At 34.7% G+C, this 24950-nt stretch overlaps 1 protein-coding gene across 1 annotated transcript; it reads left to right on the top strand.

Annotated features, from left to right (window-relative positions):
• The first annotated feature begins 2420 nt into the window (after window positions 1-2420).
• LOC123537199 (excitatory amino acid transporter 2-like) lies at window positions 2421-24289 on the top strand. The gene is made up of 11 exons (XM_045320834.2): window positions 2421-2655; window positions 18241-18315; window positions 19275-19397; window positions 19908-19992; window positions 20707-20749; window positions 21217-21343; window positions 21572-21698; window positions 21950-22183; window positions 22881-23075; window positions 23464-23598; window positions 23997-24289. The coding sequence occupies exons 1-11, from the start codon at window positions 2517-2519 to the stop codon at window positions 24160-24162; spliced, it is 1449 nt and encodes a 482-aa protein (XP_045176769.2). The 5' UTR covers window positions 2421-2516; the 3' UTR covers window positions 24163-24289.
• The last annotated feature ends 661 nt before the right edge of the window (window positions 24290-24950 follow it).

Genomic DNA, 24950 nt, shown 5'->3' with positions numbered 1-24950 from the left:
AGTTATTCCAAATTATATCCCTTGGGTCAAATATGGCCCCGCCCCGGGGTCACATGGTTTATACAGACTTATATAGGGAAAAGCTTTGAAAAACCTCATGTCCAAAACCACAGGGCCCAGGGCTTTGATATTTTGCATGTGGCATCATCTAGTGGTCTTCTACTAAGAGTGTTCAAATTATCCCCCTAGGGTCAAATATGGCCCCGCCCTGGGGGTCACATGGTTTATATAGGGAAAAACTTTGAAAATCTTCTTGTCCAAACCACAAAGCCTAGGGCTTTGATATTTGTTATGTAGCATTATCTAGTGGTTCTCTACCAAGTTTGTTCAAATTATCCCCGTAGGGTCAAATATGGCCCCGCCCCCGGGGGGCGGGGGTCACAGGGTTCATATAGACTTATATAGGGAAAAGCTTTTAAAATCTTCTTGGCAGTAACCTACAACATTCAAATTTGGACCACATGTATAGTTTTGAGTGGCAAGATGAACATTGACATGAGTTGACCTTGATTTTGACCTAGTGACCTACTTTCACATTTCTGTAGCTACAGCCTTCAAATTTGGACCACGTGCATAGTTTTGTGCACCAAAAAAAAAACGTTGACTTTGACATTGACCTAGTGACCTACTTTCACATTTTTGAAGGTACAGGCTTCAAATTTGGACCAAATACATAGTTTTATGTTCCGAAATGAAATTTGACCTTGATTTTGACATAGTGACCTACTTTCACTTTTATCAAGCTACAGCCTTCAAATTTGGACCACATGCATAGTTTTGTGTACCGAAAAAACTTTGACCTTGATTTTGACCTAGTGACCTACTTTCACATTTCTCAAGCTACAACCTTCAAATTTGGGCCACATGCATAGTTTTGTGCACTGAAAAACGCTTTGACCATGATTTTGACCTAGTGACCTACTTTCACATTTCTCAAGTTACAGCCTTCAAATTTGGACCACATGCATAGTTTTGTGTACCGAAATGAATTTTGGTCTTGAGATTGACCTAGTGACCTTCTTTCACATTTCTAAAGCTACAGGCTTCAAATTTGAAGCACATGCATAGTTTTGTATACCGAAATGAACTTTGACCTTGAAATTGATCTCGTGACCTACTTTCACATTTCTCAAGCTACAGCTTTCAAATTTGGACCACATGCATGGACCACATGCACTGTGATGTGTACTGAAATGAAATTTGACCTTGAGCTAGTCTTTAAATTTGGAACAATCAAAAATGGTTCAATGGTGGGCGCCAAGATCACTCTGTGATCTTTTGTTTCAAATGGCGAGCCTATGCCAATATGCCATTTAATTGCGGAGGCCACAATCCGCAACCGCCGGAGATTGAAACCCCCTCTCCATCAGTCTGGACAAAAACACAGGAAATGAAATAACACAACCAAAATTTCACCCTATGACATACCCAACACAGTTCAAAATCATCCAGGTATGTCCCTCCTATCAGAACCACTTACAGTATTACAGACAACGTAACGACAATAGCCTTTTGCTACAGGCAGCTGAAAAGCAGCCGGGGAGAGGAGGGAACGGGTGATAGAAGGCAGCAAACGAATGTGAAGTTACGAAAAAAAAATCCAAACAATTCTAAAGTGACATTAACACGCTAGTAACAAGAAAGTGGAAGAGATTCTTCAGTTCTAAATTGTTCCTCGAAAATGAACAATCATCAGTATTAATTTTGCGTTTTCTGTGGATACACATAAACATTTGATCGGTTGGACAGTTAATATTACGTATTGTTTTTATTTTGTACACATAAAGTGTTATAGGCTCATGTATTATAGAATATTAAATACAACTAAAGTGTATTTTTAACTGTAAACAGGGTCAAGCATGTCTAGACACATCTAAATATTAATGATTAGATAGAAGCAAGACCAAAATACAATAGTTTAATAATACATGTGTAGTAAAGATATAAATAATTTGATATAAATAATTTGTGTTATATAATATAAGTCTTATATTATTAAAAGTACTTAAGTTCACGTCTGTCAAAGATACTTAGTATTTCAGTAACTGAAAAATGATACCTAGCTACTTCATTTTTGTACTTTAAATTTTTTATGAACTACTGACAATTTTCACTGTCTTATTAATAAATTAATAAATTAATAACCGTAACAGACTGCCGACTCCGACTATCTAGATCTATATATCCAAAGTATTTTCTGAAAAACGAAAATAGTTTCAAAACGGTAGGACCAGCATGAAATTGGTGTAGTGTTCAATCATTAGATCATAGTAGCTTATAACTAAGTCGAACATGATTATAGGAACATTTAACACTTTCTAAAATTTCTGTAAAAATGCGTATCCAATGTACATAATTTATATAGAGTGCGTTTTTTACATCCACGATATCAAATAACCAGTCACATAGATGCTGTATGTATACGTTACACGTTTACAAGTGGTTCACCTGTTTATAATATTTGCCCCATTTCTTCAGCAACGCGCTCAATTCTTTTATCGTTAAAAATATATATAATGGCTGGGAAATGTAGAAAATGTGTCGGTTTGTTTCGACAGAATTTGTTAGTTATACTTACTCTTGTCGGCGTCGGAATTGGATTTGTGATTGGATTTGCAATACAACAGGCGTCGGCAAGTGGGATAATGTGGATAGGTAAGGCTTTCACTCTCAATTAACCCTTACCCTATTTATTATTTCTATAACGAACTTGTCCGTCTTTCAATTTGGACAGTACCATTAGCTGTTAAAAGGGGTGCACACCAAAAAGTTACTGACTGAATGGCGAACAGTGCAGATCATGATCAGACAGCACGGATGTGCAGGCTGATCATGATCTGCGCTGGTCGCAAGGGCAGAATCAATCGTTCAGCATGATAAGGGTTTATATAGTTAATATAGATGCAATGTTAGGCATTTTCATTAAAGTATCCACATTCGCAGGATGAATTTTCTAGTAAATGTTTTTTAGTTACAGACATACATACACTTTTAGATCTGCGTTTAAATTTATGCGTATACGTGGTTCAGTTTCCACTAAAGAATAATGGCTGGTAGATCTGTTTCAGTTTAGATTTAATTTTGAAATTTGCTTTATTAACGCGTTAAGTTGCAGACGGTAGCAATGATTAAGAATATATTTCTAGTCGTCTGTGTAGTATTTCATAATTGTTATTTCTTTTTTTTTTTTTTTTTTTTTTATATACGGAAATGGAAATCAAAGCGTTTAACAACAATAGGAAATGTTTCGATACTAAAATCATTAATCCTTCCCAAATTAACATGCCTATTTTCAGTACTTCCAAACCCTTCTGAAAAAATAATCAAAGTACTGACACAGAATAGTTATGAATTTATTTGGAATTCCAAAAGAGATAAAATCAAAAGAGATATCTTAATACAGGATTATGACTGTGGAGGTATAAACATGGTAGACATTCCAATATATTTGAATTCTATCAAAGCTAGCTGGATAAAAAGGATAAAAAACAATTCCAATAATGGAAAGTGGAAAGAAATAACAAACAAGAGATTGGAAAAAGTATCTGAGATGAATCTATTTAAATGTAACTTAAATGAAAAAGATAATTTAAAATTAAAATTGGAAAATACATTCTTAAAAGATATACTCATTTCATGGAGTAAAATAAATTTCAACAAAAATCCACAAAACATAACAATGCAAATAATTTGGAATAATTCGCTTATTAAAAATAATAAATCAATAATAAATTTCCCTTTATGGATAAAGGAAAACATAATTTATATTAAAGATATCTACGACGCGGAAACTAAACAGTTCAAAACATTTGATATACTAAAAAACGAATATCATATACCTAACTCAGAATTTTTAAACTATCATAGATTAATTGCATTAATTCCAAAAGAATGGAAAATGAAATTAGGAACAATTGATATAAACGATACAACAGATGAAATAAACTTATATAGATTATTAGAAACAACAAAATCATGTTACTTGAATAAAAACCTAACTAAAATTCAAAAAAACAAAAAACTCTCAAAGGAAAAAAACAAAATCTCAAATTAAATGGGAATTATTCTTTCTGGAAAATCAGTTCTGTTGGAAAGATATATTCAAAAATTCTATTACTTGTTGCAAAGATAACAGTTTACAAAACTTCCATTTTAATTTTCTCCACAGAAATATTGCAACAAACAAATTTTTATTTAAATGATCGTCGTGAAGTTGGCAGTACAGCAGTAGCAGCAGTAGCAGCAGTTAACTGTTCCTACTGCCAGCAGTAGCAGCAGTTAACTGCTACTGCTGCTACTGCCAGCAGTTACATCAGTTAACTGCTGCTACTGCCATCAGTAACAACAGTTAAATGTTAGTACTACTATAAGTGAAAATGAAGTGCTGCTACTGCGCCCCAGACCTTGACTTTTGGATCGGACCGGGTGGCCATTGTAGAGAGGGTTGTCCCCCATCAGGCACGGGTGGCCGCCATTCCGGGAAAACTCTTGTTTGGGAGAAACCCGGGTCGAGGTGTGAGGCGGGGGTGGGTCCGGGGTGGCCTGAAATCGTTCCAGCAGTTAATAGGAGGTCCCTATGGGTTCTTGAGTCGGGTTGAGACCGGGTGGCCGTTGTAGAGGGTGACGGTCTATGGGGGCAGCATAGTGGCTATTCCGGGAAAACTCTTGTTTACTCGCGACCGGGTCTCAAAGTTGGTTTTAGGTCATTTTCGGAATTTTTCATTTTTTTCAGTTTGGGCGCCCCCAGCTCCGCCCCAGACCTTGACTTTTGGATCGGACCGGGTGGCCATTGTAGAGAGGATTGTCCCCCACCAGGCACGGGTGGCCGCCATTCCGGGAAAACTCTTGTTTGGGAGAAACCCGGGTCGAGGTCGGTCGGTTTTTGCCGGGGAAAGTCTTGTTTTGGGGAACTCTGGGTTGAAGCTTTCTTTCAAGACATTTATACGAAACTGTTTAATGCTCTCGTTTTCTGTAACAGGATCCTTGTTAATTGCTGTCATTAACCATTTTACTTCTAGCAGTAACAGGAGCTTGATAACTTGATCGCTTTCAATAAACATTTCACCTCTGGTAGTTACATGTATAAAACTAGTATACTGGTCTGATAAAATGTTGTTATTTGAATGCTGACACACAGAAAACTCGAAAACTGCTTTCATTTGTCATTTCACTGTTGGTAGTGACAGGAGTCTGGTACTAGTAACCTGCTCTCATACACCGCTAAACTGCTGACAGAAACATAAATGAGACTTGTAAACCATTTAAATGCTGGTATTACAAAATGTATAGGTGAATTTTAAACTGCTCGTATAAACCAGTTAAATTGCTAGCAATAACAGGTATAAAAATAAACTGGTAAACTGCTCTCATAAATCATTAACATATATGAAAGTGGTAAATTGTTCTAAGTTATATTTAAAATTGGAGATATAGGAGACTGGTAAACGTTCTCATAAACAATTTAACTGCTTGCAGTAAAATGGTAAGAAAGGTGACGATACTGCTCTTAGTAATATTATTTTATTGCTGGCATCATTTAACTACCTGTAGTAACATATACAGGAAACTGTATGAAGCGTATCGTAGAAACATGATGTAGCTGTTGACAGTAACATTTATCTGACACTGATACCAAATATCGTCATTTAACTGCTAAAGGAAATATAACAACAAAATCCTCAAAAATTCGTATTTCAACAGCTTTCAATACCATATAGAAAACTCCACAAACTGCAGTAAGTGACAATATGTAACTTCTGGCAGTGACATACCCAAAGAAATGAAAATGTGGTCGTAGAAACATCATTTACTTGCTGGCGATAACATCTGTAACGGGCTGAGGTGTGTTCGAATCTCGACTCGGCACTTTTCCCGCCTCATTATCGTGAAAGAAGCACAGATGTAAAATCATTGGACATAACACTTAGCAACAGAACATAACAAGTCTTTGGCAATGCTCGTAGAAGAAATTACCATTGAGTAATTTTGTAACAAAAAGTGAATATCCGGATTCGCACGAGACTTGGTTTACAAGTTTGAAGATATAAATAGATTAAGAGCGCTTCAATGATCTTTAAACGATACGGACAAATGTATAAGCGGGAAGAGTAGGTCTGAAGGCCTAATATACATCTGAAGGAAACTGGTAAAACTGATTTTAGATACACAATTTAACTGCTGGCAGTATTATATGTAGGACACTGATAAAATAAATACCTTATGCCATTCTCGTCATAACAGGTAATACAGCTCTATTAATTGTTGTAACTGCTGGCAGTGGTAGCAGTTAACTGGTGTAAGTACACACGATCAATTGCTGTAACTGCTGGTAGATAACTGCGACACGCAATGAACTGCTGTAACTGCTAGCAGTAGGAACAGTTAACTGCTGTAACTGCTGGCAGTATGAGCAGTTAACTGCTGTAACTGCTGGCAGTAGCAGCAGTTAACTGCTCCTACTGCTGCTACTGCTGCACTGCCAACTTCACGCCGATATTTAAATGCAACTTAACAGAATCGAGCCTGTGTGACTTTTGTAATATGGAAGTTGAAAGTATGTAACACTTGTTCTGGAACTGTACAAAGATTCAGAAATTTTGGAACTAAATTTTCAAATGGTTGAACGATTGTGATATTCAGGTACAACAGAATAAGTTCCTGACATTCTTTCACTCAAAAAACAAGGTCATCTCATATATCCTCATGCTCTCAAAATACTTTATATACAAATGTAAAATAAAGAAAACAGTACCAGAAATAACTAATTTTAAACAAAAGCTGATAAATAGATTAAACCTAGAAAAATATACAGCGTTCCTCCGTAACGATAGTCTTGATAATTTCAATAACGATTGGAAATGTTTCCTCCCTTTACTTTAAACAACAAAATCTACATACCACGGTAGTCTTCTTACTTTTCTCTTTTTTTCCCCTTATTGTTGTTATTTTTAACCATTACGTTCCTTAAAATGGCCAACAACTACTATATGTACATGTTAAAAATAGTACAAGATATTTGTATATTATTGAAATGTAATGTAAAATATATTGTGACAAATAAATAAAAAAAAAAAAAATTGTTATTTCTTGAAAAAAAAACAACAACAACATGCATTTCCTTCAACCGTTGGAAATAAGTCATTTAAGTACCGACCATTTGACCACGTTTATACTTATACACTAGAACTATTTTTTTACACTAACAACGTCACATGACGGAGAACGTATTCATAAATGCATTAAAATTTCCAAGACGTAGAATATGCAACAGCCAAAAGTGAAATGTATAGTATTGGTATTACATACCTTGCATTATAAGTGAATATTGACACAGGCACGCGTGTATATGGGAGGGGATGGTAGTAAAGTAAATGAGTATAAGAATAAATTAAATGCAAATAAATTTAAATCATCACTTGATGTGTTAACTGGTGGTATGAATAATACGAACAGTACATCAGATATTGACAGTAATATATTACAGTTTTCTAATATTATGTACGACGTTTGTTCACCATTATTTAGAAAAGAAACTAAATATAATATACAGAAATCATCAGATAATTCCAATTATGTAGAACATAAACCCTGGTTTGACAACGAGTGTGCATTAAAGAGAGGACAGTTCTATTTTGATTTGAATAAGTTTAGATTAAATAAAACAGAGAGTAATCGAGTAAATCTTATTAAATCTAGATCACAATATAAAAAAGTCATCAGACAGAAAAAATTTAATGATCGTAAACAAAATACAAATAAACTCATAGAAGCTAGAATATCAAATGCAAAGTCATATTGGAAACTGTTAAAATAGTGTACAAAAAGTGTTTCAAAACCAAACATTAGTATGGACAGTTTTGCTGTATATTTTAAGTCAATTAATAATCCCGAAGATCTTTTTTCCAGGCAGATGAAGATATTTTGTACTTCAACGAGCGCTTTCTAGATGGGGAAATGCAGGTTATGTTCGCGGAGCTAGATTCGGAAATCACTATGTATGAAATACGCAAAGCTATCAAACAATTACGCCCAAATACAAGTGGAGGCCCGGACTTATTTCTGAATGAATTTTTCATACATGGGGCGGATGCTTTAATACATTACTTTCATAAATTATTTAATACCTGTTTGAACATTGGTTATTTTCCAGAAAAATGGTCTGAAGGGTTTATAATTCCAATTCCAAAGGGGGTGACGAAAATGATCCTGCAAATTACAGAGGCATTACACTACTTAGCACTTTAGGAAAATTATTCACACGTATTTTAAATGAAAGGTTGAGTTGCTGGGCTGAGAAATATTTTGTTTATACTGAGGCTCAAGCTGGTTTTCGAAAAGGGATGGGCACGATTGGTAATATATTTATACTAAATTCTTTAATAAGTCTGTGTATTAATAAGGGCGATAAACTTTTTTGTGCTTTTGTAGACTTCCAGAAGGCATTTGATTTTGTTGTAAGGGATATCTTATGGTATAAACTAATAAAATACGGTGTGAGGGGAAATATATTGAAAGTTATAAAATCTATGTACAACAACGTTAAGTCAAAGGTCAAGAGTTTTGGCTCATTAAGCGAAAGTTTTGTATGTACATTAGGGGTCAGATAGGGTGAGAGCCTGTCCCCTTTCCTGTTTAGCATGTACCTTAATGATATTGAGGAAGTATTTTTATTAAAAGGCATTGAAGGCATTGACATCGGAACTATAAAGATTTGTTTACTTCTATACGCAGATGATATCGTTCTATTTTCCAAAAGCGCGGAAGGGTTACAAAAGTCTTTAGATGTTTTAGCTGAGTATTGTGATAGATGGAAGTTAACAGCGAATGCAAAGAAAACAAAAATCATGGTTTTTAGAAAAGGGGGTAGACTTAGCAGAAATATAAGACTTATATACAAAAATAAAGAATTGGAAATTGTAAGCAAATTTAAGTATTTAGGAGTGTTATTTAGCTCATACGGGTCATTTAATGAGACAGATAAGATGCTAGCAGGCCAAGCACTAAAAGCCATTTTTAAAATGAATAAATACTTATATAAATTTACAGACTTACAACCTAAGCATACTCTTGATCTTTTTGACAAACTCATATTACCAATACTTAATTATGCTTCTGAAGTATGGGGATTCAACAAAGGGTCACAAGTTGAACGTATACACTTAGGTTTTTGTAAAAGGTTACTTGGTGTTAAAGTCACAACCCAGAACTCTTTCCTTTATGGAGATACGGGTAGAATGAATCTCCAAAATGGCAGAAATTTAAACATCATAAAATACTGGTTGAAAATCTGTAACTCTAATGAAGACAAGTATACTAAACAGGTCTATAATTGTTTAAAAAGTTATGTCGAGTTAAATCCAGAGAAAATAAATTAGGTTTCACAGGTTAAACATATATTATCAAGGTTAGGTGATTATGTTGTCTGGCTTTCACAGGGAGTAGGGGATGTCAACATATTTCTGCGTCAGTTGAAACAACGTATTAAGGACATATACGTACAAGACTTAAGAACAAGTTTACATGAATCGAGTAGAGCTATATTTTATAGAAATATATTTGACTTCAAATTTAATGAATATCTGAATATTGTAACTATAAAAAAATTTCGGTTTGCACTGTCTAGATTAAGACTAGCCTCTCATAGACTTGCAGTGGAAACAGGCAGATGGAGAAAACCAGAAAGTATCCCTTATGACGACCGTAAATGTACAAGGTGTAATGCACTCGAGGAAGAATATCATTTCGTTATAGAATGCCAGGAAAACAGTATATTAGAAATTATTTCTGGTGCCATCCTAGCTTTTTTAAGTTTTTACAGTTACTTAAAAGTGATAATATCACTGATGTTCGTAATTTATCCACTTATATATATACAAAGCTTTTGAAATAAGAAATAATACAAATAGGGTCTAAAGGTATGTAGACGTACACTTGTGATATACATATAGCTGTCGTCTTAATTTTCAGCTTTCTATTTTTGTACAATATAAATACATATTAACACTAACTTATGTTAAAACAACTATTCCAAACACTATTTGATCTAATACATGCTGTCTCTCCCCTTTTAACAATTTATTTAGACAGTGAAACATGTAATTTAAGTTGTACTTTTTGTCATCTTGCCATACCATGTTTTAGATTATTAATTGTATATGATGCTATGCTCATGAATCTTGTCAGGTTTATTGCATAATAAAACTATTCTATTCTATACTATATTGCATATTAAATGAAATTCATTGTTTGAAATAGTACAAAAATACACAGAGTGTATCGTTGTGGTTGATTTAAAGCAAACGCTAATGCAGATTCAGAAAAAAGTATTATATTTCAAATATAGTTGGTGTTTATTCTAAATCCATCAATAAAAACATGGAAACTGCTACGCGCGTAGTTTCCATCCGAAAGGTCGTTAATCTAGAAAGGCCATCGTGTTTCATACCTGAGGACTTCTTTTTTGAAAAAAATCTCTGTCATAAAAAAGCGAAAAAACTGACATGAATTCGTTTTCGAACTGACTTTCTTCCTGCGCGTGATATACATGTATAGTGCTGCAGATCTTTAGTAGTTTAGAGCACAGACACTTGGGGGGTCAGAACCTGTCCCCCCTCCCAGTCCGCCCCTGCCAACCTTCAGCCAATATATTTTTTCGCCTTTTAAGGGGACGCATATTGCTACATTCACAGTTCATACAGAAATGCGGAAGGGGTGCATTTTCAAGAAATCGATGGTGGGAAAATAAAAAAACATATTCCTAAACTGATATAATACTGATGGACACCTGTAATATTCAGTATTTTGTGGATAAGGATGTGGTACTATGAATGTAATAGGAAAACAGAGGTCTTTGTGAAAGTACATTCAACACAAAATATTAAGCTTTTGTATAAGGAAAAAACAGGTTTTTTACAATAACAGTGTTCCAAATAATGTTGAAGGGATGAGATTTTCTTTCTAACACACCAGGTTTGCTTAAACATGTAAAAATTTAACGCCACGTCATTTCAGCTCGGGATGGACGCCATATTTCTCATTGATAAAAATGTAAACAAAAAAAATCAGAGTGGGATTAGCATTGCAAGGGCATAACATGACATTCCACACAATGAATACCTTAGAACAGATATCTAAGATGCTACACAGGTCAGGCGGGTTAAATGCATAATGGCGATCACTTGAAATTCATCTTGAAAAGGTGGTTAATTTTAGTTTATTTACATGGTTTTTAATTTTCCCACGACTTCTCGGCGATTCACTGCAAATGTATTACTGCGCCGGACGAAAGGTAATTCTAATAAACAACGGGAGACAACTTAGGTGTCAGCACGTGTACGATTTTTAAAAAAAACATGTCGATGATTATAATTTCTTATGAAATAATGAATCATATTCAGATATTCGTCTTTAATATTAGAAAATTATTAATTTCTGTGGACATTTGTCAAAAAAATATTACTTACATTGGACTACTTTGCGCATCAAACTGGTTTCCGCTTCAGTTGTGAGGCACTTCCGTTATACTTTTTGACAACAATAACAAAACACAAAATGAATCAATAAAGTCACTTATAAACCGACTGCTACTTAAATCAGTGTAAGTAAAGTTGTTGTTACAACATTATGCATGTTCGTTACGTTATGAGATAAAGTTTATCTTGAACTGCATAATCCATTAATTACGTTTAGATGATATTGCATTTACAACTTATTTGACCCCATTTTTTACGTGAATAACAGCATTCTCGTGCAACTCGTGCAAACAGAATTATGAAAAGTATGGTGGAGAATTCAAGGACAAATTATAAATCGACATTAAAGTGGGGATAACTGTATATTCGTCCAGTTTTGATCATTGACATGCCTGCTGTGTATATGTAACTTTTGTGAACAAGATTAGAATGTTACTTTTGCACATATACACATTGATTGGACCTCTCAACCAAATTTCATACCTTATTTTAGGGATTTTTAAGACAATACATTTTCAAAAGTTTGTTGAATGTGTTTTGATATTTAAGTGCATTGTAGTTCATGAATACCAAGTTAAAAATTAATAATGGCAACATTTCTAGGCCCTTATTGTAAGCCACTAGACTTCTGTAAGATAAATGTTTAATGTATTAAGGGGAATATACTCTTTTAGTTTTGGAATGTGGCATTCCTTGACCACCGTATCTTTTCTTATGCACTACTTTGTAAACAAACTAAATAATGTGTTTTAGCTTATCATATGCGAAATGAAAAGCAAGACAGTGACCATATTTCACATTCTTTCTTTAAATTAGAATCTGTAGGACATTGATAAATGTTTGGACAGGGTGAAGCACTATTATTTTCGCACCAAAAAGTCTTAATTGTTGACTTTGAATGTACACAATAAGTCTTATGTAATTCAACAATAACTTTCTTGTTTCAGTTTTCTCATTTTTATTTTAGTGAGCAATCTTTTATGTACTTATAACAGTTGAAACAGTATCCATTTCATGTACCAAAACCTTGTACTTTTTTGCAGGTAAATTTTATCATACCCCACCCACTTTTTTCTAATTTCAAAGTATGCGTCCCCTTAAATCAAACTGAGCACATGTCTCGATCATACAACAACTGCTGTTTTAAAAATCTCCCATATACTATCAATGCTCAGAAATATTGAGCATTGATAGAATATGGGAATTTTTTAAACATGTTGATATGGTAACAGAAGTCGTTGGATGATCGAGACATGTGCTCAGTTTGTTTTAAAAAAACGGAAATACATTGACTGAGGGTTGTCAGGGACAGCGTGGGAGGGGGAGGGGTGCTGACCCTCAAGTGTCTGTGGTTTAGAGCACCGAACTGGCCTGTTTGACATGCCATAAACGTTGCTAAACTATATATGTATGTTATTATTATTGTATGTTTGTTATTGTTTTCAATGTCGTGTCTTTCATATTCTAAAATTTGCTATTGTTATTGTAGGCCTATATGTCGTTATTCTTATGGTATGTTCGATATTCTTATGGTAGCCTAAAAGTCATTATTGTTATTCTATGTTTCGTTATTGTTATTGTATTTTTGATATTGTTTTTCAATGTCGTGTCATTCATATTCTAAGTCTTACCATTGTTTAAGAAATAATATATCTCACCCAGTGATTTGTCGTTGAATAAATCATTGTTTGGAGTTCAGATGCGAAGGAATTATATCACGAGGGCGCAGTGATTTGTTGAACAAATAATCAATGCCTTCGAGTTGTTTATCGTCTGATTTACCACGGTTCAGAGTTCAGATGCGTAGGAATTGAACTACGAGGGTGTTAGCCCGAGTGGTTAAATACTGAAGCATCTGAACGATGAACCGTGGTAATTAACAAGAAGGCCTTGATTGTTTTCATTCTGACATGCTCATTGATATGTTTTAATAGAAAAAGAGATGTGCTACAACTTGATTACGAGAAAGGAGGACTAAAAATGATAAATATCAAATGTTTTTTGAACTCGATAAAAGCCTGTTGGATAAAACGATTTATGTGTAACAGTGAAAGTGTAATTTGGGGTACTTTCTATAATACAATTCTAAAACCAGAAGGGGGAAAGTTAGTATTTGAATGTAATTTAAATGATAAAGACATTGAAAACATATGTAAAAACAACACATTTCTCAAAGATGTTCTTATTGCATGGCATACCATTAAGAAGGTTGAATTAAATGACATAAGTGGAAAACAGATAATCTGGAACAACTCTGACATAAGGAATGGGAATAAAACGTTGTATTACAAAGAATGGTATGAAAAAGGAATAAAATATTTAGAACACTTATTTGATTACAGGAAAAAAAGATTTTTACTCTTTTGAACAATTCAAGTATTTATACAGTCTAGAAGATAATGAATTCCTAAAATATTATCAAATTATCACCAGCATTAAGCCGGATGTAAAAGAATCACTTAAAAAAGAAAATATTATTTACAATACTACAGACAAGCTGCTTAATAAAATTCAAGCAGCAAAAGCACCAAACAAATTACTATACACCAAACAATTAAATGTAAAACATAAACCAGAAATAAAATCAGAAAAGAAATGGGGATCTACTGTTGAAAACAATAACATAAAATGGAATAAAATTTATGGACAAATTTTTAAAGCTACGATAGACACAAAAATTAGAAACTTCCAGTATAAATTTTTAATGCGAATAGTTCCAACAAATAAATACTTGTACAAAATGAAATTGTCTAGAACAAACTTATGTGATTTTTGTAACATGCAGGTGGAAAATATAGAACATCTATTTTGGGAATGTAATCATGTTCAAATTTTGTGGAATAGACTAAGTAACTTTCTTGCAGAAAAGGGAATATCGTGCCTGTTCAATCTAGAATGTATAAGTTTTGGCACTGTGCAAACGGGGTTAAAAAGCAATACCATAAATTTCATGATTTTTTTGATGAAATATTTTATTTTTCAAATGAAAAATAGACAAAAGGTTCCCGTATTCAATCAGTTTTTATCCTATTTACATATCAAAATTTGTTTAGAAAAAGAAATAGCAATAATGCAAAACAAAATTGATTATCATTTAAAGAAATGGTCTTTCTTGAATCTTTAATATGCATCCTTACCACGTACATCACTGAGACACATGAAAAAAAAAGATTTGAAATAATCTATTTCAAAGGTAATCAAAAGCGCACATGGGTATACTCTATACCTTTTTTTCTCTACTTTTATTTTATACAGTGTTAACTTTCTTCTCAAATTAAGCGTCTTATCATGCAAAGTGGATACATTTATTTATCTTTTTTTGACATACAAAACGATTTTATAAACAAAACTGAAGGGGAAATAATTGCAATTGTTTTATGTATCTCAAAGATATTATTTCTGTTTTATTATTATTTAGTAGGTCTGCAGAATTGTACAAAACAAGTGTAACGTGTTTGTATGATGTATGTCATAAAAGAGAAAAAATAAATTATAAAAAAAAGATGTTTTAATAGATATTATACTGGACTTCGTTTACACGAGGAGTAATATATCGGACGTCATGCGGCAATATGACGTCATAATTGACGTCATAATGCTCTCATACCTGTCCGCGCGTCAACCGTTGTTTATCGCAGAATATATAGAGCTTGATTTTATTCTTTATTTAACTGGAAATCAAATCGAGCCATGTTAGAATGTATAATAATTCACTGTTTTCTGCCTTCTTTGTTTAATAGAAAAATGAATCGGATCGTGTTAGAATACTGTATATGTCATAATTCTTATTTCTATATTGTATGTTCGATATTCTTATGGTAAACGTCATTATTGTTATTTCGATTCTAACACGTTAACAAGGATTTTTAAGTAGGTCTACATCCTTGACGACATTCATTAAATATTTGCCCGTTTTCAATCGGTTTCTTTTCCAGCCCGCCGCTATGCCGCTTGACGCCATGACGTAATAATTGTGACGTCAGAACAGTGATTTGTTGTATAATAATTCTCTGTTTTCTGCCTTCTTTGTTTAATAGGAAATGAATCGGATCGTGTTAGAATATTCTATATTTCGTTATTCTTATTGTATCTTTGATATTGTTATTCAACGTCGTGTCATTCATATTCTAAGTGTTACTATTGTTATTGTATACTATATGTCGTTATTCTTATTGTATGTTCGATATTCTTATTGAAGTTCTTACTGTAGAATCTAGGTTCCTGTTAAGTTATAAACATTTAAGTGTTTGAGCATACATGTGTATTAAAATTAGCCCAGTTACTCCCATTTGATGTAAAATGTCTGCAAGTTTTGAATTTTAATGATGATTTATAACACTACCGTGTAGGTAGGGCCTATCTTCTAACAGAATTGACAAAGAGTTTTTCTTTAGGCCTATGCTTTGCCATTGATTTATTTATCTATTGTCTCCAGAAAATAACTTTCCTGGTTATGTAAACAAAGAATAGGCCTACCTTTTTTCTATATTTTCTGAATTTTAATATAAAAATGATGAATCAGGCAGCAGCTGCACTAGCAGCGAAATATCCATAAACTTTTCAAACAAACAGTATGCACAGTGAGTTGTGATCGCAGTCGGTCCCTTTGTCGAGTAGGTACGAACATTTCCTTCAGATATACTGGAGCTGTATTATTATTATTATTATTATTATTATTATTATTATACCAGATTTATATAGCGCCCTTTTCATGACCAATTTCACGTTCAAAGGCGCTTTACATAGTTCAAATGCAGCCACACAGGGCGCATAATTCATCCTCTACTAGTACAGACACAGAGCGATCTGACCAGAGGGACAGAGTGAGACAAAGCCCCCACGACAGAGAGATCAGAAATCAGATACAGGCTTGTCCGGCTAACTTAGCCTAGCTCGTTGCGAATAGACAGCCTGGTTCTTTAACGTGCCCAGTATATAGCACTGATACACGCAAGGATTGCTTGGGTTCCTGACAAGTACACCTCTAGTTGGGTGGGAAACACTGAAAAGCGTTTCTGAAAATTCCCGAGTAGCTGCCGGGGATCGAACCCCCGACCTCAGGATTGGAAGGCCAGTGTGTAAACCACTGAGCTATCCGTCCACCTTTACCATTGATGACACGGAAGACTAATATTACTAGGACTTTAAACATGACTCTAGCAGTGTAATTCTTTCAGAAGTTTAACACTTGGTTGTTCATAGGAAGCATTCATGACTACTCTAGCAGCATTATTTTGGACTCGCTTTAGTTTGTTGATTTGGTAGGCTGGAATTTCGGTAAATAAACCGGTGGGAATGAACCAATCCATACACTAATGATTCAGTTGACTTTTGTGTGAGATTTTTTACGTATAGCTCTAAGATTTCGTAACTGCACATGAGCTATATGACACTTTTTCTAGATGTGATGGTCAAGTTTGAGTGTATTGGTCATGGTCATGGTCATTATCCATAGAGATCGGCTGGATATTTCTGCACCACTCGGTTGAGAGCCGATATATACAGGGTAAAGATCACAGGTCCGGCACAAGAACTCTGCGGAACACCGGACCTCAGTGGCTCAGTGCTAGATGCTAGATGCTGACTGTTCGACTAAGACTTTCATTGTTCTGTTCGTGAGATAAGATTCGATCCATTTCAAGGGAGTGCCCTGAATACCAAATTCATCTTGAAGGATTTGAATCAGTACTGGGATATTAATGGTATCGAACACTGCTCTCAAGTCGATCATGACTACGATTGTTACTTGATTTTTATCTATGCTTTCCAAAAGATCATTATACATTTTGACCATTGCTGTTTCAACCCCGTGATATTTTCTATAGGCACTTTGGAAAGCTGGGAGGAGATTGCTAGCTTCAATATGCTTATTGATTTTGTTTAGTGCAGCGTTTTCAAGAATTTGGAGAGGAATGTTAAATGTGACACCGGACGAGTTATGCAGTTCCAGTGGGAGACCTTTCTTCTTCAACAAAGGTTTGATCACAGCACTTTTCCACTCCGCAGGGAACACACCAGATAGCAGTGATCGATTTACAATTTCTGTCACAACGGGAGCAAGTTGTGAAAAAATGCTCCTTTATTTTTTTTAGTTGGAATCACATCAAGTTCACAAGTTTCAAAATATCATTTTCAGAAAGTGGTTTGAACGCAATAAATGTATTCATAATCACAGGTGGATTCGAGTATGAAAAATTACCATTGCTGGGTGTTTCAATTGGCATATTGTCAAGATCATTTCTCAGTTTGATTATTTTATCGGCAAAGTATCGTAGGCAGTCATTTGCCAAAGATACTGCAGTTGTGTGTAATGGGAGCGGATTATACTTCGACCTTCCCAGTAAATCTGATGTAACAGCATAAAGCTTTTTGATGTTTCCTTCTGCTTCTCCAATCTTGTTCTGGTAGTACTCATCCTTGGCCCTAGAAAGTTCAGCACTATATATGTTTCTTTCACCACTATATACTTTTGTCATTCATAAAGATTTCCAGTATTGAGAAATCAAACCCGCTTCATCATATTAAAATACTGTTGGAATACCGGTATCTATTTGAAACACTACAAAATGATATGGTGTTCGCACAAACGAGTAAATACCATAAAAACGCTTAAAACAATTTATTTTCGGAATAGCCTCTTCTACATGTTTTATAAGTTTGTTGTATTTTGACATTTACATATCGTGCAATTATCGAGAGAAAATGTATGTCTTGAAGGAAATCATTCTGCACGAAGCATGAAATAAACAAACAGTTTTTATATTTACAGGAATGGCTGGGGAATTGTACATTCGAATGTTGAAGATGATGATTGTGCCGCTTGTGATATGCAGTGTCATTTCTGGTAAATAATGGCTTAAACTTTAAAACTCATTTGAGCTCCACGTATTCATAAATGCGAACACTATAGGTCGTATAAACGTCCGTCAGCCGTCCGATGTACAGATTATTTGACAGAAATTACAATCGTTGTGCCTTTACAGTAATGCTGCAAACAAAGTATCTTGACTTTTAAAAAGAGATACATCTTTAAGTTAGAGAGAGACTTTTGCTAAGAAATATATCTTTATTTAAGAGGTACTAGCATCTACATGTGTGATTTAATCACACATATCATTTAAAGAGATAGCTTGATAGTAAAATGAGCTATGAGTCATTGTTGATATCTCGTTGTCGTATAGTGCTATTTCCATTACAAAGAAACAGATCTCTTTTTTGAAAAAGAACTGTAACAGTCACAAAACATATATCTCTTAGAATACAGCTATCTCCAAAACTAAAAACCTTTATTTAACAAGTCAATCTTCCATTTACATGCATTTATACAAAATATACTACAAAACGCATAATAATCAATCAATAAGACACGAATAAATCTCAAAAGGTGCTAGCTACTATAGGGTGATCCAGTTTAGATATTATAAGGATTGAAAATGTTTAATTGAAGTTTCAATTTGTATGTACTGAGAGAGGCCATTCTGAAATGTTTAACCAGAGGTCAATGTTGTTGAACCAGAGTTCAGAAAAGTTTTTCTGAAAGATTCACTGTTTGGTTCGGGTATATTAAGTTGGTTGGATAAAAATATTTTCCTGTAGTAACTGAATAAATTGTAAAACGTCTTATTATCAAGAATATCATTCAGACAACAGTGGAAAGAACGTTATCTCATTCAGACAACAGTGCTCATTCAAATAACAGTGGGCAGAAAGTAAGTTAATCACGCAAATGAGTTCAAGAAATATCCGATTCTTTTAACTTAAAAATAAGGTATTTGCTTAAAGGACGTGTTTCTTTCTCTCCAGGGACGGCTAAGATGGATCCGAGGTCTAACGGCAAAGTGAGTGGAATATCGTTGGCGTACATCATGATAACTAACCTTTTACCTGTCATTTTAGCAACGGTTCTTTCTCTCATTATCAGACCAGGTAAGAATTTTCAATATACTTCTGCAGTTAATTTTTTGCGGGGTACATTTTTGTAGCTTTAGATTACGGTAGCTTCCCTGTTGAAGGTGTGTTTGAGGTATATCGAAAGAAATCTCTAACTATGAATGCATATCAGAACATTCAGCGACACAACCGAGGTTGATCAAAGCCAGCAGGACAAAATTCACTGGATAAAGGGACAAGAATGAATTTAATGAAGATAAATTGTGCATTTACTATTTTCGGTATGGATGTATGGTATGCAACATCAGACAGCATAGCGTCATTTACCCGAAAATATTATATAGAATAAAGCCACGTTCCCAGATCAGCTTAGATATAATTTCGATAAGCTATAATAATGTATCACACTTGAAATAATTACAAATGATGTAATAAATCCCGTTATTGGACTTATACATTTTATTTTACCATAAGATAGAAAAAAAAGGTAAATTTGCTATTTGATCCGAGCGTGCAGTTCTACCTTAATGGTGTTACTATATCCAGGTGATGGTGTTAAGGCAGGGATAGATTTGTCAAAATTCGAAACTGATATCATGGAAACAGAAGACATATTTGCTGATCTTCTCAGGTAAGAGACTACCTTTAAGGTGGGGAACAATTATTTATTTTCAATATTCTGAATTTCGCTCAATCTAATTATTTAGCAGTGTCACTGTTGGAAAGGATACATTTCAATTTTTTAGACCCATCAACTGAACAATTGCAAAACTTTCAGAGAAACACAATTTAAAATGAAACGGTTATAAGTGCACTAAAACTAGTCTTGAAGATCACCTTTGAATTATAAACATAACTGTTTACCTCCAAACAGGCACTAGCGGACTTACTTCATGGGCGGGCACCTGCAATGGGTAGAACCACCGGCCTCCTATAAGTCAGCTGGATGGCTTCCTCACACGAAGAATCCTAAGCCTGAGCAAGGCTTGAACCCGCATCGGTGAGGGGCAAGTAATTTACAGCCAGCGACCTTAACCACTCGGCCACGGAGGCCCCAAATTAGGATTTCTTCATGTGTATCTCCAAATACATCTGTATAACCAGTCTTAAACAGCACGTGTTAACCTACAAACACTACATCTGTATAACCAGTCTCAAAAACGGCACTAGGATTTCTTCATGTTACATCTGTATAACTAGTCTTAACATGGCACTATAATTTCTAAAGACTTTTCACATTTCCCAAAGGAGGTCTTAATGTACAGATTATATCATTTTATATAAAAATGATGATATACATATAGATGCCATTTACATTCATCAGATATGCAACCTTATTTTTCAGGAATATAGTGCCGGACAATTTGATAGCATCATGTTTCCAGCAGGTATAAACATGTATATTCAATACTGCATTACTAATACAGAATATAAATGAATAATTAAACCATGACTTGAAGGAACAATTTCAAAACATAAGCAGACTGATACTTTCCGGTCTGGTGTTCTACCATAATTGATTGCTGGCTTGTGCGATACGTGTTTTTTCAAAGTTTTCACTTGCGAATCTATATGAAATTATTCACACTCATACTGGGACTTAAAATTAGGTAATACAGTAATTGTAAATTTGTAAATTAGAATGGCAACCCCAACCTTACTTTGATCGAAATGGCATACCACTAAGCAATTGCATACATATATGTAATCACACCAAGAATACTTTACTATACACGTCCGTAAACTTACTTTTGAAAGTAAACATTGAAGGCAGAAAGCCAATAATGTCACCAGGCCAAATGCATTTCTCCTTTATACGACGTATAAATAGCTTTAATTATTTTCTGTCTTCGAGACACAAACGAAGTATAAGTTTGAAGACAAGACAATCGTAGTCAACAATGGAACGCATAATGTAACAACAACAGTCAAAGAACTGTCCAAGAAGTATTTGGGGGCAGCAGGTTCAACGAATATTCTTGGTAAGTAAACACTAAATGTATATATTTATTTTCACCCAGTATACTTTTTAATATCAGGCTAGAAGAAACATTTGGTTCCGGAATTCTGTTTATTTCTGTCTTTAAAGTATGAATCTGGTTATTTATTTCAGCGCATCATAGATTAACAATACAACATGATTATAGAACGTTTCTATGTTGATATCAATGTTTAAAAGATCTATACCAGTTAATAATAAAACGTTACAGGCTTGATCATAGTCAGTGCTATATTTGGGGTTGCCGCGGCAGCAATGCAGGAACACGGAGAGGCGTTTCTTTCCTTCTTCCGGTCAGCAACAGACATCATCATCAAAATACTTCGAGTGCTCATCTGGTATGTCATTATTTTCGCGCCTTTCATTTTGCTATTCATACGAAATGAACGTCATTATTATCAATGGAAAAGAATAGGGCGAATGTAAATATTGATATTTTATTTCTTATATAAATAGTACGTAATGTATCATGTAAACGGATAATATAATGAAATATAATTAAAACACGAATATGGCAAGCTGACAAATTAAAATAAAAACAAATACGCTGAGCCTCAAGATTTTCCAACATTAATGACATATTTAACAGGGCCACACCAGTCGGCGTTGCGAGCCTCATTGCTAAGGTAATCATCAGTACACCAGATGTAGAGGAGACATTTAGGAAGCTAGGACTGTACTTTGTGACAGTGATGGTTGGCCTGGTGATCTGGGGTTTTATGATTGTTCCAGCAATATTCTTCGCCGCGCGACGGACCAATCCATTTCGCTTCATCGCAACGATAATGCCTTCAATTATGATTGTATTTGCAACAGGAAGCACGTAAGTGTCACGGTGACGACTTTTCTTGCTTGAAATGTGTTCATCTTGCATAAGTAATACTGTTTTTGTATTATTTGCCTACTGCTGATTTCTGTAACGGGACCAGAATATTGTTTGCGACATTCTAATATAATGTAGGTTGATCTTTGGAGGTATATGTGTTAGCACTTTCATTTTTTTGTTGCTTAATGTATTTTCTCTGACTCCAAAGCAAAAAGTCTGCTTTTTTGTTACAGGAAGAGATGATTATTTGTAATAGGTTAGTGTCTATTGTTTACATGTACTTTGTAAACGTTTTTGCCGGATAATATACTACAAGCTCTCACGCTCGTTCTTCTAACAGGTTTTATCTGCCGAGCTGTATCAAAGTTTTGTGAAAGATAGGAATATACATTGAGTTCATGTGTTTGTCTAAAACCCCTCCTGTTTAAAACTGCATAGCACAAAATAGCACGTTACTCAGTTCTCGTCTTCTCTGATACTAGTATAGGGGGTTAGGAGATAAAAATATAAAAGCCTTTTTTGCTTAATCTTATTACAACCACATTATTTTAAGTGTCAGAAAGCAGTTATAACACTTTCTGTGGAACAAGCACTGAAGTTATATTTATTAAAAGAATGATTGTAAAAATGTAATGTATATATAAATGCAAGAATGAGACATCATGAAAAAAGAAAGCATTTCGAACTACTTCAGTGTTATAGCGCTTCCAGAGAGTTTTCACAGCCTTGAGAGCAAGAATCATGTTGACAGCCGGATCTCCCGTTTTGTGGCCCCACTGGCAGCTACTATAGGACGTGCCGGTAGCGCCCTCTACATCTCATCCTCGTGCATCTTCATCATTCAAATGCTTGGACGAGACGCCAATGCAGCTGACATTATTTCAATCATGTATGTAATACTCAAGTTTTATCTCATTGTATTTCATTCTGGAAACACTTAAATGATATATTTGCAATAGAACAGTGTCTACGAGATATTCCATGACCATACAGAAAGAAGCTTGTGTCAGTGATATTTTTACTTCTTTTAGTGAGGACTGTGCATTTGACATTCACTGTATAAGAGTTAATATTTATCATTTGACATGTATAATCTGCCCGTTTGAATTTGGTATTAGTATTTAAGCGCATCGGCCTTCCATTCTGAACACTGTGAAATTAAGGCTTTGCACACATTTAAAGATTTTCTAATTATTTTACCGTATATACTTCACATAACAAGATGTTTCCTTTGAAAGAAATATCAGAGTTACAGAAATGTGATCACCCTTTTGCAGATTGCTGACATGGATTTCAGCTCTAGCAATTCCCTCAGTGACAGGTGCGAGTCTTGTAACTGTGCTCATACTTCTTACAGCACTGAACATACCGGGAGAGGCCGCCGCTATGCTCTTCGCTCTAGAGTTCTTCCTGTAAGTATAACTATAATAATAGGTGTATGTCAGATACTAGTATAAATGGACTCGAAACAATTGAACATACACATATTTGTACAGATTTTCACATTTATCGATTTAGAAGTTCAAATGAATACCCAGACCTGTGCTTAACCAGTTAGTCTCCGCTAAGAATGGTTTATATCTAAGTATAAATATAAATCACCCGTTTCCAGGGAGCACACTCAGTGGTCAAACTTTGAGCACATTATGTATGTTTATCTGGCGCAGGTTACGAAAAGTTTTTAAGAGCTAATCTCGCTGAAAACAAAATGGTTGGTAGCATTTAACGACGTATGCAGCGGAGTTAATATTCGTGATCTATCTCTGACAGAACTGATCAGAGTTCTAAACAACTGTCATTATGTTTTCAGGGACCGATCTCGCAGTGTTGTTAATCTGAACACTCAGCTAACAGGAGCCATAGTAACAGATACATTTTTCGGGGATCTTTCATCACTTTCACCAGAGGTTTTAGAACCGGCAGAACAGAATCATCTTATGAAGGAAACTGCGAACAAAGACACTACAAACATATAATTACTTCTTTGTAACCAGCGAAAAGCTACAGACATTTAATAATGTATCTGCCACGGAGAACATTCTTTCTTTGAATATACTACCATTTTTATCTATATGAACATTATGAATACACTGGAAAACTAAATGCATAATATTATAATTTATAAAATGATATTTTCTCCCTTTGAGTCCAATGAAGAAAGTTTATAAGAACTAGCTCTTTGTTTGGATTCGCGGGTTTCAATCCTGCTGAGCGCGAAATTTGAACGCGGTCTTTAAGGCGCGAATATTTGTCAGATTGAGTGTACGTAATATCCTAATCACATTAGAGCTACGATTACAAGCGACCATGTTAGTCGTACGATCTAGGACCTACTTGATCCGGTCGTGTTTTTTCTCTGCAATGTCAACCTAGCAGTCACATAATAAAACCTACTCCCGACTAGCTTGCGACTTGTAGCATAGCACACGACTGGAAGCAAGACATTGAGAAACTAGTCGTACGATCATCTAAAACTTCATAGGTTGTCAGTGACCAGGACTGGAGTCATATTATCAACCGTGCCAGCGTAAGACCGTAAAACAAGCACAGCTACGACCAGTTTAATCGCAGGAAAGTTTTGTAATCCCCGCGACTAAATTCGGTCATTGGGCTGCCCAGTACCATCCAAGACCACAAAATGACTTGTGACGGGGCTTCCCTACGATTACTTGCGATTTTGTCGTAGAATTAAAATTGTTACAAGTGATCTTACATCTCAATGTGGTTGTGGCTTAAAATCAAGTTATAACCGATATAATAAGTA

This window comes from Mercenaria mercenaria, chromosome 17, assembly GCF_021730395.1.
Source record: "Mercenaria mercenaria strain notata chromosome 17, MADL_Memer_1, whole genome shotgun sequence".
Taxonomy (NCBI): domain Eukaryota; kingdom Metazoa; phylum Mollusca; class Bivalvia; order Venerida; family Veneridae; genus Mercenaria; species Mercenaria mercenaria.
Note: the sequence above shows the minus strand (reverse complement) of the source record. Positions and strands in the feature narration are given on the sequence as shown.